The sequence below is a fragment of the Muntiacus reevesi genome, chromosome 9 (genome assembly GCF_963930625.1).
Source record: "Muntiacus reevesi chromosome 9, mMunRee1.1, whole genome shotgun sequence".
Classification (NCBI taxonomy): domain Eukaryota; kingdom Metazoa; phylum Chordata; class Mammalia; order Artiodactyla; family Cervidae; genus Muntiacus; species Muntiacus reevesi.
This window is the reverse complement of record NC_089257.1, coordinates 59,705,991-59,721,587: the sequence shown is the minus strand read 5'-3', so window position 1 is coordinate 59,721,587 and position 15,597 is coordinate 59,705,991. Positions and strand designations below refer to the sequence as shown.

The window sequence follows — 15,597 nt, the reverse complement described above, 5'->3', positions numbered from 1 at the left end:
TTTTCTGCTTGATATTTATTTCTATTGAAATATAGTTGATTTACAATGATAACAATGATTTACAGTGTTACATTTACAATGTTTAATTCCCATTAAGCATATTCTTCTTACGGCTCACTGCCCTTTTAGTTTCTGATGACATTTTCCCTACTTAGAAAGAAGCACATCTTTATTACAGCAAATTTAGAAAACAAAAAAATGTACAATAAAATTTTTGAATTCCTATAATTTCACTTCCTAGGGAAACCAATTTTATTAATAATTTTGAGTATCCCCTAACTTCATACTTTTCCTCCTCATTGACTTCTTTATATGTACTGTATATACTTTTATCTCCTGTCTTTTTTACTGAACCTAAGTCACAGAATTTTCTAGTCGCAGTATGTATTCTTGGAAACAACTTCTAGTGACAGTTCATGGAGTGCGCTTGAAGTTCATGGATGACCTTATTTCACTGCTGCCTTGTTGTTGGGTGATCAGATGGTTATACTTTTTTCTGCTGAAACAAATACAGTGACGGACATCCTGGTTGCACAGATTTTTGGATCCCTCTCTTGTACCTGGATTGAAGGTTATGAAGGATTTCAAGACCCTCACAAGGCCAAATGGCTCTCCCCAAGGATCGACCATCCACAGATGGTCGGCTTTAAAGGAATTTTTTCCATGCCCATGCACTGTGTTATTTGCAATTTTCATTAATAAATCATGCCAAGTGAATTCGTAAAATAATAAACATCCTACAACATGAGGGACTCACTTAAATGGAGAGGTTACATTGAAAAAAATAGGTGGACTTCCCTGGTGGTCCAGGGGTTAAGATTCCATGCTGCTAACACAGGGGGTGAGAGTTTGATCCCTGGTTGAGGAGCTAAGATCCTATATGCCGCACGGCACAGTCAAAAGATAAAAAAGAAAAAAAATGTAAAAAAATAAGGTATAAAGACATGTGTAAAAGAAAAAAGTAAAGTGTGCGTATGAAGACCACTGCTCCAACCTCTGTCCCTGTTTCCCCAGTTGGCAACCTGACAGCTCAGACGCCCTATGAGATTTCTGCCTGGGCCAAGACCGACCTGGGGGACAGTCCTCTGGCATTCAAGCGTGTCACAACCAGAGGTGTCCGCCCACCCGCCCCGAGCCTCAAAGCCAAGGCCATCAATCAGACGGCAGTGGAATGCACCTGGACCGGCCCCAGGAATGTGGTGAGTCCGCCTGGATGACCTCTGCAGAGTGAGGATGGACCCTCCCCTGGCACTAGACCACCAGACGCCCCCAGGGCTTCCCCCGTCATTGTTTTTCTTCCTTATCCCAAACACAAGCTACCCTCTTGGTCAGCTCTGGATCACCTCCGAGAGGCACCTGACATCCCTTTCCACAACCTGTCCGGCATCTAAGAAGAAAGAGCCCCTGTTGTTTAAGCTGAGATGAAGAGGGGTCACATTCCTGATCAGGCCCTGCAGCGGGGTGGGGGGTCCTTACCTGGGGATGGGTGGGAAGTCAGTTGCCTTGACAGTGAGTATCACACCTGAGGACATGCCCAGGTTCCTCTCGCCCCTCCCCTCCCGGGGGATCCCCCCCACACAGGTTGCCTTCTCAAGCACACAGGCGCCCCCCAAGACATGCCTCCCAGGGCCCCCACTGCACTTGGACTTGGGTCTTTTTGTTTCTTTTATTTATTTTTTTAATGCATTTGATGCACTGCGATTAGATCTGTGCTTCTTTTTGACTCTGGTTTTGCTTTCCCACCCTCCCCAGAATGCACCTTCCTTTGCTTTTAGGCACACCTTCCCAGGGTGGCTTTTATCCACCTTCTGCCCCTGCCCCATGGCTTCTGCTCTGTCTTCCCTGGAATCCTTCCCCCTCCTGCCCTGCAGTCGAATCCTGGCTCTTCTCCTCGGTCTCCTTCCCTTAAGAAGTAAATCCTTAGAGTTGGTGCCATATAGCCTGTTTCATCAGACACTGCAAATCCGATTTGATATCTTCTGTCTACTCTCATCTCCCTAACTAGTTGATAAGATCTTGAAGGGAAGGGTCATTTTCTGAGTTCTCCAAATAGAAATGTGTATGGGACTAAATCTGTAAGAATCCTCAGTGGCTGGTGAAGAGGAGTTGGCCTTTGTCTTCTGAGGGCACATCCATTGTGCACTGGGGGGCAGGACTGGTTCATGGGGAAGGAACCAAGGTTTGCCAGTAATTGTCAGCTCAGCCGTGAAGAAGGAAGGGGAGGTGAGAGTTGTTGAGCACCTGCTGTGTGCCAGGCATGATGCCCACCCCCCACCCACGGTCTCCTGCTTCCTACTTTTATCAGCTCTGTGGGGTAAATGTTTCTGCTCTACCAGGGAGGAGACCACGGCTCGGAGGGGTGAGGTCACGGGCCGCAGTCACGGGTTAGTAAGCAGCAGATTGAGTCAGAGCTCAGGTCCAGCTGGAGAAACAGCCTGGGCGCTTCTGTTGCTCTTGAACCTCACTCTGAGGCAGGGATGGGGGTGAGATGCCCAGAGCCATCCCCTGGGCTCCATTATACCTGAAACTGGACTCTGCTCAGAGAGGGGCCTCTGTCTCTGGTCTGTGTACCCAACTCAGACCTGCCTACCGGTCACACCCAACGCTCTGCACAGAGCGGGGCATTGCGTCTAGAGCGCTGCTCTGTGACTTGATTTTAGTATCTTACCACGTGTGAACTTGGAGAAGGAGCCCCCTCCATGTTGAGCATCTGCTTGCGCTCATGGTAGCCTTCCAGGGGTCAGGGGCCCCTGGAGTACCCTGAACGAAGCTCGCAGCTCCCACCTGTCTCCAGCTCACTGCGGATGCTGGAGTCTCACCCAGAGTTGTCTCCACCACAAGAGCTGTTCCCGTCACTGTCAAGTGTGGCCTTCTTACACTCTGACTCCCTAGGCTCTGGGGTCCCCTTTCCTGGCTCTTGGCTGGAGCCTCCACCACGTGCTGCCCACAAGCCCATCCTCTCCAGGGTCAGACCTGCCTGCACCCTGGGTCCCCCTCTGCTATCCCATCTGAGCTCGCTCATCCCCCTATTCCTGTTCCGTTCCTATTTGTTTATCTGGGACATGAGAATCCCTGATGGGTTTCCTGCACCCCCAGGGCTTCTCCAGACCTGTATGGTTTTCAAGTCCCCTGTCTTGCCTGCTCATATACTCATGGAGAAAATGCTGTCTGTCTCTACCTTACAAAGGAAGCTTCCTCACACTTACCCTGTCATAAACACTCTCAGCCTTTACTTTTCCCACTACAAGGGCCATCGGACTCCCACCTCCTGCTTTAAACTCCATGTATATCACTTAGGGTTAAGAATGACCGCATAGAACAAGAGTGAGTTTCAACAGTTTATTTCCCTCCTAGTTATGAGTTGTTCAGAGTTTGGAGTTCAGCCATCCGGGGCTTCTATATCAGCAACATGGTTTGATCCGTTTTCCAGTCCTTCCCGACAAAGGTCTGTATAGTCAAAACTGTGGTTTTTCTTATATGGATGTGAGAGTTGGACCATAAAGAAGGCTGAGCACTGAAGAATTGATGCTTTCAAACTGTGGTGCTGGAGAAGACTCTTGAGAGTCCTTTGGACAGCAAGGAGATGAAACCAGTTGATAGTAAAGGAAATTAACCCTGAATATTCATTGGAAGGACTGATGCTGAAGCTCCAATACTTTGGCCACCTGATGCAAAGAGCTGACTCATTGGAAAAGATTGAGGGGAAGATTGAGGGCAAAAGAAGAAGGGAGTGAGGTCGACAGAACGAGATGGTTGGATGGCATCACTGATGCAATGGACATGAGTTTGAGCAGACTCCAGGAGATGGTGAAGGACAGGGAAGCCTGGCGTGCTGCAGCCCATGGGTTTCAAAGAGTTGAACACAACTTAGTGACTGAATAACAACAGCCAGTCCCCTGCCACCCTGGCCTGAGGGTGGCAGGGGATGTCACCCGGCCTGTGGGTGGCAGGGACGTCACCCTGGCCTGTGGGTGGCAGGGGACGTCACCCTGGCCTGTGGGTGGCAGGGGACGTCACCCTGGCCTGTGGGTGGCGGGGACGTCACCCTGGCCTGTGGCATCACCTTGCAGTCCAGGGCTTGGACTGGGCCACATCACCGTGTGTATTCCAGGCAGCAGGAGGGAGGAAGAAGTGCTCTCCCTGCATGTCCATGAGCCCCCACTGAGGTCCCACCCAGGATGTCTGCTGACATCTTGTTGAGCACCCCTGTCACCTGGCCTCTCCTGCCTGGAGGAAGGAGGCGGGATGCAGGCATGTTTCCAGGTAGCAACTCTCACTAAGAACCAGGATTCTGCTGCGGGAGGAGGGGAAGACAGGGACCGGCCGGGCAGCCGGCAGTGTCCGCCGTCCCTCCGCACGCGCTCTCCACCAGCTTGCATGCTTGCTACCCCCATCACACTAGAAGAGTGTCCCCACTTCTTGGTCATTCCCTCTTTTCCCCAACTTATCATTCAGTCTTCTAGTATAGCTTCCAGGAGTTTCGTATTTACAACTTGTTATTTATAAATCTGTTTTTCTTCTTTGCCTGGCTTTCCTCAAGAAAGCGAGCTCTGAGGACAGAGACCACGTCTTGTTTATCTTCATAGGTGGGATGCCGCTGCTTGGCCCAGGGTGCCTTCTCTGTAGACGCTGATGAAATAGATGCCGAATGAAGACTTCTTTGTGAGCTCATGTGGAGCGGTTCCCAGAGTCTTAAATCAGGGCTTTCATGAGAGTGAGGTCACTGGCTGTTGAACTGGTGCCCTTTTCTGTTCTCTCCTTTTACCAGGTTTACGGTATCTTCTATGCCACATCCTTTCTTGACCTCTATCGCAACCCCAAGAGCTTGACTACTTCGCAGCACAACAGAACAGTCCTTGTCAGCGGGGATGAGCAATATTTGTTTCTGGTAAGTTTCTTAATGCCAGGAGCACAGAGGAGTGTTTTATTTTTTGAGGAGGTCTTAATTGCTGGGCTCCAAGCTCAGACCTATGACCTGAGGAGCTGGAGATGCGGATTCCAGGATCCGTGTGTGTGTGTGTGTGTGTGTGCGCCCGCGCGTGCGTGCGTGTGCGCGTTGAGTGTAAGGGGATGGGAGGAGGGAAGGAGAGAGATGAGAGGATAGTTATTCTCCACAAGCATCAGGTTTTTACTTGAAGCGCTGAATGCACGGCCAGTTAACCATCTGCAGCACCCTTGTGCAGGACTGAGAACTTGGTAAATGGGTCTCAGGAATAGATGAAAGCTTGTATCAGATTCCACTTCTAGGAGTTTAGCCATGCTTTTACATGTGTGCCAAGGTATATGGAAAATCATGTTTGGACTGCTATCACTTGTGAAAGCAAAAGATTTGAAACAAACATCTATCAGGAGAAGACTGGTTAAAAGTATTACGGCTTATCTTTGAGATGGAATACAGGGCAGTCATCCAACACAAATACAGCAAACTAAATGTACTGATTTGGGAAAAATTCCCAAGCGGTATTATTAAGTAAGAGAACCAAAGAGCATAATTATGTGTGTAATGGTTTTCCATTTGTATGAAAAAGTTAAGGACAGTAAGTTACACATACACGCACATGCAGAAGCACATACATGTTTGTATGTATGTATCTGTACACACACACCCTCCCGTCCCTCTGTATTTGTGCTTATATCTGCATAGGACATTTCTGGAAGGAAGCAGGTAAAGTCATTACTAGTACTGCCTGTGGGAAATGGATTAGAGATCTGGGGTAGGTGGGGACTTATTCTGCATCTTTTTGTATGCACTGAATTTTAATTGTGTACATGTGTCACTGTGTTGTTGGGGAAGAAATGATCTGCTGACCACTGCGTGAGTTTGAGTGGTGTTTGTTTCAGGTCCGGGTGGTGGTGCCTTACCAGGGGCCGTCCTCTGACTATGTCGTGGTGAGGATGATCCCGGATAGCAGGCTTCCTCCCCGTCGCCTGCACGTGGTCCACATGGGCAAAACCTCTGCTGTTATCAAGTGGGAATCCCCGTACGATTCTCCGGACCAGGACCTGGTGAGCAGGCCAGGCGTGCTGGCGACCTTGCTTATTCTGGATGTGGTTTGGTTTGGGGACAGGGGGTCCTGTAATGGGGCAGGACACCTAGGCCTGGTGCATGGAGCTCAGCAGGAGGGTCCCCCCCTTTTCTGCCTCGCCAGAGACAGGGTCCTCACAGGTATCTCCTCTTTGAGGTCGTGTCTCTGTTATTCCTGGCTGCTATATTGGTTTGTTCCTCCTTTTCTCTGCCTTCACCAGCAGTTGGCCTGCAGGTTAAGTCTAGCCCACTGCCTGTTTTTATAAATAAAGTTTTATTAGAACCAAGTTATACCCATTTGTTTACACGTTATCTATGGCTACTTTCATGCTGCACACAAGAGAGTTGAATAATTGTGGTGCATACCATCTACCCTTCAAGGCCTAAGATATTTACTATCTGAACCTTTACAAAAAAAGTTTGCTGGCCCCTGCCCTTAGAGAGGGCTCCTGGTGGCTCAGTGGTAAAGAATCCATTGGCCAATGCAGAAGGCATGAGTTTGATCCCTGGGTTTGGAAGATTCCCCTGGAGGAGGAAATTGCAACCCACTCCAGGATTCTTGCCTGGGAAATCCCATGGACAGAAGATCCTGGTGGGCTGCAGTCCTTGAGGTTGCAAGAGTCTGATACAACTTACCAACTAAACAGCTGACCCTAAAAGAAGAGGCACTGATTCTAGAAACATCTCCCACTTTCGCTTTCCCAGGCTGCTTTGATCTCCATCCCCTTGCCATTCCTGCCATCCCAGGGATGTGGGTGGTTTTTCGGGATCATACTGATAATTCTGTGCACAGTTTTGTGCATGAATACTTGTAAAGTTGGACCTGACCACCCCAGAGGCTTTCCAAAGAACCAGAGTCAGATGTTGTGACCCAAAATATTATTTTTGGGGGTCACAGCCACAGACATACTTCTGTCGCATGGGCCACCACTGAACTTCAAAGAGTAGAAGAGGCCAGGTTTCTGATTACCATTAAGATGTCTTTTTCTTGTCCCAGTTATATGCAATTGCAGTTAAAGATCTAATAAGAAAGAGTGAGAGGAGCTACAAGGTGAAATCCCGAAACAGTACCGTGGAATACATGTTGAACAAGTTGGAGCCTGGAGGGAAATATCACATCATTGTCCAGCTGGGGAACATGAGCAAAGACTCCAGTATCAAAATTACCACGGGTAAGCTGGCGAGAGATTAGAGGCCTTCTCACACAGCAGGGCACCCCATTGCTGCTAGGACTTCTCGAGGTGTGGCATTTCTGTTTTTCGTCTTTTATTTTCTTGAAGACATGGGGTTTCCATCAGGACTTGCCCAGGAAGTGCAGAGAGGACCCTCCGTGTCCCGGCTGGGGCAGAGCTGGCAGGGGTCCCAGGCTCTGGACTGCAGGGTGGTGGCAGGGGCACCGTGGGCGGGGGAGTGGCTGTCGTTTTCTATATTCTCTGTCCCCTGTGATCTCCCTCCCCCCAGCTGGTTTTGATATTTCCAAGAGAGTTAGGAAATGAAACTGAATCTTTGCCCCGTAAAGCCAATCGTTGCATCTGGGTGCCTGGACTGAAGTCATTGTGGTTTCTAGGACAGTATCAGCTGCAGAAATGGACAGAGACCAGGCGTTGGGTAATACCTTAAAGGGTGATTTGCTGCCAGCCATAGGCCGGCTCAGGTCAGGTTCAAGTTCATAGAGCAGGTAGTAAGCCCAGCTATTTGGACAGCAGCAGACAACATCAGGAGTAATAGTATCAGAGGCTGGCAGTGTGGACTGTGGGCCTGGAACATACTTTGTGGTCATTCCAGAGCTCTGTCTTCAGGCTGAGCTCTCTAGGCCCTCACTGAGCCCTTCTGGAATCTCAGGCAGGAAGGCAGACTGGAACCAGAGCAGAAGTGCAGGCAGGCTTTGAACTAGTCCAGCTTCACCCCTTTGCCGTTTGTTTTTGACCATGTTTGGGTCTGAGGGCTACTAAATTAGACACCATCCAAATTTCTTGGCTAAAGACATTAATTATAACAACAAAGTAGATGTCAGTGAAAGAGCGTGTAGAATGTGCTAGGCTCTATACTAAGTGGATATATGTGTGTTTTTTTTCTTCCTTAACTAATTCCTTTAGGGTTAGTGTTATTTCATCAACCTTTGATGGACAAGAAAGCAGAGACTCATGTATAGCCACTAACTGTCTCCTAATTCATCTTTCATTTTCAGTTTCATTATTAGCACCTGATGCCTTAAAAATCATAACAGAAAATGACCACGTCCTTCTGTTTTGGAAAAGCCTAGCTTTGAAAGAAAAGTATTTTAATGAAAGCAGGGTAAGTTCCTCCCTCCTTCTCAACGGCTTTGGAAATCTAATTGAAATGCCATTTTGGAGATGAGCTCGTTAACAGCCTGCTGGCATAGACAGAGTCAAGAGAAAGAATAGGGCAGGGGAGTGAACGTGAGAATTAAAGGACCGTTTTCGGTGGGATTGCTAATTAGCCAAATGTTTATACTGCCCATTAAAGATGCGAATCTCTGCACTGAGCCCTTTTCAGTCGTGAACTGGTCGTCCCCTGAAAGACGGGGAAATGGGCTGCCGTCCTCACTGTGCTTCCCAGGGCTTGACTGGGACTCAGCACCAGCACCCCGGGCCCATCTTTCCCCGACAGTCTGAGGGCAGGGCCATGGTATGGCTCCAGCACTGGGGAAACGAGCTGCACCGCCAACCTGGAATCTCACCAGTTTCTTTCCAGTGAACAAGAAGTGCTTGAAGATAGTCTGCTGACATACGAAAAACACTGTGTTTTGTTATTAGCAGGCCAATTACTGTATTCACAGCAGGAGACAGGAGAAGGAATGTGGCACCTGGAAACAGATTTGCCACCCAAGGGTCTTGAATGAAGCTGGCTGGCTCCATTGTGGGCAGAGCATGAGCTAAACAGAGACACAATAAAAATCAACAACGGCTTTTTTGGGGTATGATGTGCACAAAGACCCCAGCAGCTCTAAATCATCACAGTGTAATGCCAGAAGCAAAGAGAAATTCAATGTGAAAACTGTTAACAACTCTCACAACAGTGACATATAAATGGTTAATATGCATAAGGATAAAGAAGGCTTTCAAACAAATTCAAAAGCGAAAAATGACCCTTGAAAAATGCAGATTTGAACTGTGCACATCCACAGATAACCTACAGTACAGTAAGTCCCCTACATATGAACCTTCAGACTGTGAACTTCCAAAGATGCGAACGTGGGTTCACATGTCCAGTCACGTGAGTTAGCCCACACGTCTGGCGTGGGTTGTCACATGTGTGCATCGTCTACGAGTGGTTGCGCTTTTGTGTACTTTATGTACAGTACTGTATAGAGTGGGCTTCCCTGGTGCCTCAGATGGTAAAGAATCTGCCTGTAATGCAAGGGCCCCAGGTTCAATCCTGGGTCAGAAAGATCCCTTGGAGAAGGGAAGTGGTACCCACTCCAGTATTCTTGCCTGGAGGATTCCATGGACTGAGAAGGCTGGCGGGCTACAGTCCGTGGGGTTGCAGAGTCAGACACGACTGACTGACTAACACTTTCACTTTTCACTGTATAGGGTACAGTTGTACAGCATCTTTATTTCCAGCTCAGGATGTCCAGTTGTGGATGGTTTAGTCGCTAAGTTGTGTCTGACTCTTTGCGATCCCGTGGACTGTAGCCCGCCAGGCTCCTTTGTGCATGGGATTTCCCAGGCAGGAATGCTGGATTGGTTGCCATTTCCCTCTCCAGGGGATCTTTTCGATCCAGGGATTGAACCCAGGCCACTTGCATTGCAGGCAGATTGTTCACCGACTGAGCCACCAAGGAATCCCAGGAATGTCCGGAGGGAAGCGTAAAAGTAGTGCTATAGAGCCAGTTGTGTTAGTCGGATACCTAGGCTAACTTTGTTAGACTTAACGAACAAATTGGACTTACAAACACACCCTCTGAATGGAACTTGTTCGTGTGTAGGGGACTTAATATACCAGACAATCTGCAGATAGTTGGATCCAAAGATAGAGAACTACGAATCCAGAGGATGCACTCTAAGTCATTCTCAGATTTTTGGCTCCTCAGAGGGTCAGAGCCCAACTGCCACATTGTTCAAGGGTTAGCTTATTCTCATTTTGAATAAGGTACAGGTAACAAAGTTAAAAGTTTTAAGCAACAGTGAGCAAAAGAAAACAGTTTTAGCCCCACTAGAAATCTAAGCTTGCAGCAAAGACACAGCACTTTCACATCACATGGACAAAAGTTTTTGGGAGGGATAGTACCAGTAAGAGTCATAGCTGGGAAGAGGGCCCCCCTGGGAGAATGAATGGGTTCCACCTTCTATAGGGCACTTAGAGTAGGTATCAGAAACATTGAAAATGTGACATCCTTTGCGCCAGCAATTCTTCTAGGATTTTACTCTAAGGAAAGAAATGTACATAAAGAATTTTTATTACAGTAATTAAGAAGAGACACCCTAATGCCCACCAGAAAAGGATCAGTCCAGTAAATATTGGGCAGCTAGCGTTTGTATCATTTCCCATTTTTTTAAATACCTTTGTGTGTTTTGCAAATGTCCTATACCACATATATGTTAGATAGAAAATAATAAATGCTAGTTACTAGTTTATAAACAAGGATGTAGGAGTGGGGACTCCAGGCAGGTGATCCAGGACACCCCGTTGTCATTAGGGTGGCAGGAGCCCAGCTTTATAAAGGTTGGGCTTGCAGTCAGTATTCCATTCCCATGGCGGGGTTCTGGCCTAAGCTGGACGGGTCCTTCTTCCTGCTGCCTGACTTGGAGTTGCAGGTCAACATAAGAAGGTGCAGGTCAACATAAGAAGAACCAGGAGATCATGATTATGCTGTGGGGCCAGTATGTGAGTAGAGATAGAGTGGAGAAGGGGTTTTGTGGGGGCAGGGGAGGTGCCGGTAGCTCTGACACTGGAGAACTTGGAGATTGACCTAGAAGTCTGGAAGTCAGTCCTGATCCCAGCCAGCATGCTAGGTTCGGGTTGTTCAAAGAGGGACTTTTCCAGCACAGGAGCCAAGGACTCGCCCTGAGCCATTCTAAGTAGGAGGCTTATTCCATACTCCCCCAGTGAATAGATCTGAGCTGCTGCAGTGCTGCTGGGTTCAAGGCCAGGCTGGGCTGGGGCTACGATCAGCTTGGAAGAGTCGGAAAGAAAGGAACTAGGAAGTGAGCTGGCAGCTGACAGTGCAGTTCCCACAGGCTGTTTTAAGGAGCAGTGTCTCATTTTCACGATTGCAAATTCCTTTTTTTTTTAACCTCAGGGCTGGAATCCACTGCTGCCTGGATTAGTCTAGTCCCATTACAGTGAACTGTTGCTTTAACTGTATGGATTCTTTGTGGCATTTAAACATTCCTGGAGATGAGTGAAGCAACCAGAACTTTGAAAAATCAGTGTTTGTTAAAATGACTTTTGTTTTTCCACTTCTGCTACATGGCTCAGAAGCTGATGCGGTAGTTATTTGAGACTTTGAGTTTGAGAAAATACCCATTTTCTGAATCTAATCTCAGTGATGATGTATAAAGAACTTGTGCGAAACTCAAAGTGCTTTAACATCTATAAGTCCCTGCAGAAAGGAGCTCGTATAAAGTTGTAACCCGTAATAGAAGCTGCCTGTTTCCTTGTTTAACTTCCTGAGCAGTCAGTCCCTCCTGTGTTTGTTTTCAGGGCTACGAGATACACATGTTTGATAGTGTCATGAATATCTCAGCTTACCTTGGGAATACTACTGACAATTTCTTCAAAATTTCCAACCTGAAATTGGGTCATAATTATACTTTCACTGTCCAAGCCCGATGTCTTTTCGGCAGCCAGATCTGTGGGGAGCCTGCGGTCCTGCTCTATGATGAGTTGGGGTCTGGTAAGTCACTGTTGCTGCATTTCCCGGGAAATACATCAAGGATGTAGCGTGGTTTGATGAACACGTGCGTGTGTGCTCAGTTGCTTCAGTCGTGTCAGACTCTGCGAGCCTATGGACTGTAGCCCTCCAGGCTCCTCAGTCCATGGAATTCTCCAGGCAAGAATACTGGAGTGGGTTTCCATGCCCTCCTCCAGGGGATCTTCCTGACCCGGGGATCAAACCCGCGTCTCATGTCTCTTGCACTGGCAGGCGGTTTCTTTACCCCTAGCGCCACCTGGGAAATCCTTGATGAACATGTGTCTTTCTAAAAATGCATTTGAAATATTCTTGCAGTGCTAAAGAAAATTGTTTATGCATCAGCTTAATCAGGCATTGATTTATTTAACAAATCCTTCCCTAGTCAGGCGTGGTGTGAGGTGCTAGGGTTACAAGGTGACCATATTCTGAATGTAAGTCAGAAGAAAGGAAATGTTTTGTTTAAAAAGGAGATTCTGTTTGGGAAGCCGTAGCTTAATGAGTTTTATTTTTATTTTCTGGAGGACCTTTCAGAGCCTCTAGTATGCTAACATTCCCCGTGATTTTCCAAGTCAATAGATTATCTCATCACAGCGTCGCTGACTTCCCAGCCTTCCCTTCATCTTTGCTGTCACCCTCAGATCAGATCCTGAGGTCAGTCTGGGATCTCTGTCTTCTGGACACTCACAGACAGCCGTGTGGGGCCATGCTTATGGCAAGGGAAAGGAACCTCGCATTTACACAGAAATTCTGCTCAGGTCATAATAGCTTATCCAGGATTTCAGCAGATGTTTTGCCACTGGTCTGTTTAGTTACATTTACTCCCAGTCGACAACCAACCAGTTCTTAAGCTCAGTCTTATGTTAGACCTGTTGTCTGTTCCTTCACCTTTCCTGGGGTGGCTTCTAGTGGAATACCTTACCCTTGGCATCTCTCTCAAAGAGGGAGACCTTGGGACTTTCCTAGTGACGCAGTGGACGGGAACCCGCCTGACAGTGCAGGGACGCAGGTTCCATCCCTGGGCCAGGAAGACTCCACATGCCTGGGAGCAGCCAAGGCAATGCACCACACACAGCTGCTGAGCCCGCCCTCTAGAGCCCGAGCGCTGCAGCTGCTAAAGCCTGTGTGCCTGGAGCCCATGCACCGCAGCAAGAGAAGCCACTGCAATAAGGAACGCTCGTACTGCAACTGGAAAGTAGCCCCCGCTCGCCACAACTAGAGAAAGCCCATGCACAGCAATAAAGGCCCAGCGTGACCAAAAATAAATAAATAAATAAAATAAAGAGGAGGGAAACCTTGTACATCACATCCTTTCGGAGAATTGAGCCTGTTCGAGGTTCTGAAAATGTCCTACAGAAAACAATCAACCAAGCTCTTGTCTTAGTGTGTCTTAAGCAGAGCCTCCTTTTAAAGTAAAACCAAGTAACAACCTGTGAAATAGACTTTGGGGAAAACTGCTTTGAGGGCATGTGCCAGCTGCCTTTGTGAAACCAGGATCGTCAGGTGGGAGAATTGCTCGGGTAGACGTTTCCGTGGACCACATCCTGCCCTGTGATGTTCACGTCCCCTTGGAGGTGGGTGGGGGTGGGAACGGGCTCTATTTCTGTCGCCTCTGCTGTGCTGGCTTCCTCTTAACTGCCCCAGTCCAGAGCTTTCCCCGTTTACCACTTCACAGTTGAGATTAGGTTGGGACACGTGACTAAGATTGGGGAGAGTTTTGTCTAGTGTTAAATCAATAGTGAAGAAATTAAAGACACGGATGTTGAATTGTTTTATCAGGCTTGCAGGAAATGGCTGTTCTCTGGCTCATCTTTATGGGAACCTGTTGTGATGAACCCCTGTGTAACTACTGAACTTTCCCCATGAGGAGGGGGACTGGCCCCATCTCCTCACCCTGCACCAGGGAACAGCATCAAGCCTCATAAGGCTTCTCATGGAGACCAAGGACGTTCACTTTGCTTCCTTAGCTAAAACTGACTCACATGACTGTATTCCTGCCGCAGGCTCAGACTTTCCCCAGGATTTCTGCTATGCAAAATCTGCCCTTTCCAGAAAGACTGGCGCAAACCCAACAGAGTTCTGTTGCTACAACTGTATCAGTACATCATGATAAAGCTAGTATTTTTTGTTGAAGACAGTGGGAAGGGAGCATCACTGATAGGTTATAGACACCCAAAAGGCTTTGCAGAAAGCTTTTAAAAAATGTTAAATGTATATAGAAAGATTCCCTCTTTCTCTTTTAAGTAAAAAATAAACCTCATAAAACTTCACGAGCTGTTAAGTCAGTATTGCAGTAAAGGAATCTCATTTGTATCACTTAATGGAGCTTCAGGTAATTGCAGTTCAGAGTGACTTTGGTGCCAAGTAGGGGGAAATAATTGCAATCTCGTTAATTAGTGGTCTGATTTCACATCCTCTTATGTAAGGCAAGCAAGTGGTCTTAAGTAATAATGCTAATGAAATCAGTGTTGATACCCCAACAAAGGTCTCCCTTCCAAGAGATTATCTAAATAACCAACGAGGCAGTGATTAGGAGCCTGATGTAATTACCGTATTTGCACGCAGGAGGCCTGTCCTCCAGCAGCTCGTGGTGAGAAGTTGGGAAACACTCGGGTGTCACACGCAGGAACGTGCCACATGGGACAGGCAGTTCGGGGAGCTGCTGCAGGCGCTTGGCATCATTTGGGTGGCTGGGGCAACGAGGGGTTGCCTGGTCCCTTCTCCTGCCCTCCCATGGGAGCCTTACGGGTTGGTGTCTTGCGTTGGCAGGTGGCGATGCGTCAGTGATCCAGGCTGCCAGATCTACCGATGTAGCTGCCGTGGTGGTCCCCATCCTGTTCCTGATCCTGCTGAGCCTGGGCGTCGGGTTCGCCATCCTGTACACGAAGCATCGGAGGCTGCAGAGCAGCTTCACGGCTTTTGCCAACAGCCACTACAGTTCCAGGCTGGGCTCAGCCATCTTCTCCTCGGGCGATGACCTGGGTGAGTGGGACGGGGTGCAAGGCTCTCCCTCCCGGGTCAGACCCCACAAGGCCAGGGGCTTGCTGAGGAATTGCCTACCTTGAGTAGCTCATCTTTTGATGCTAGCAGAGTTCTTCATTAACCGATGATCCCACTGCTTTGGGGTGAATCAGTTGGAGCCCTTTACTTTGCAATTGCTTCTAAATTAAAATACCAGTCCTCAGTTCAGTGGGGGCTTCCCTGGTGGCTCAGTGGTAAAGAATCCACCTGCCAATGCAGGAGATGTGGATTTGATCCCTGGTCCAGGAAGATACCCTGGAGAAGGAAATGGCAACCCACTCCAGTATTCTTGCCTGGGAAATCCCATGGACAGAGGAGATTGGTGGGCTACAGCCCATGGGGTCACAAAAGAGTTGGACATGACTGAGCAGCTGAACAAAACTGTTCGATAGCATGCCCAAGACAGGGGGTTCTGTCAAAGAACAGGTGGGAGCTTGCCTTCTACACAAAGGATGGGTGGACCCTGCCTTGGCTTTGGGTGTTCCCCAAGTGGCAGCAGATTCTCAAGACTTTCCGACCCCTCTCAACGCTCACAGGTGGAGGTCTGACTTCTTTGGAGATGTTTGTCTTGATAACAAAAAGCCATGCTTTCTTCATTGGTCTCTGTCCAAATTACCCTTCCCATCATGCTATTTCTCTCTCCCATGGCTAGCACAACCTCAGTGGCCGTTCT

The 15,597-nt window shown here is 48.1% G+C and overlaps 1 protein-coding gene across 2 annotated transcripts in view; it reads left to right on the top strand.

The window, feature by feature from the left end:
- The window catches only part of SORL1 (sortilin related receptor 1), a 157,249-nt gene that overhangs the window by 137,555 nt on the left and 4,097 nt on the right, over nucleotides 1–15,597 (top strand). For both annotated transcript variants that reach the window (XM_065944636.1, XM_065944635.1), the window contains exons 41-47: nucleotides 1,015–1,199; nucleotides 4,769–4,888; nucleotides 5,842–6,006; nucleotides 7,023–7,197; nucleotides 8,214–8,320; nucleotides 11,696–11,888; nucleotides 14,673–14,885. In XM_065944636.1, coding sequence (XP_065800708.1) covers nucleotides 1,015–1,199; nucleotides 4,769–4,888; nucleotides 5,842–6,006; nucleotides 7,023–7,197; nucleotides 8,214–8,320; nucleotides 11,696–11,888; nucleotides 14,673–14,885 — 1,158 coding nt within the window. The remainder of the gene's footprint in view (nucleotides 1–1,014; nucleotides 1,200–4,768; nucleotides 4,889–5,841; nucleotides 6,007–7,022; nucleotides 7,198–8,213; nucleotides 8,321–11,695; nucleotides 11,889–14,672; nucleotides 14,886–15,597) is intronic.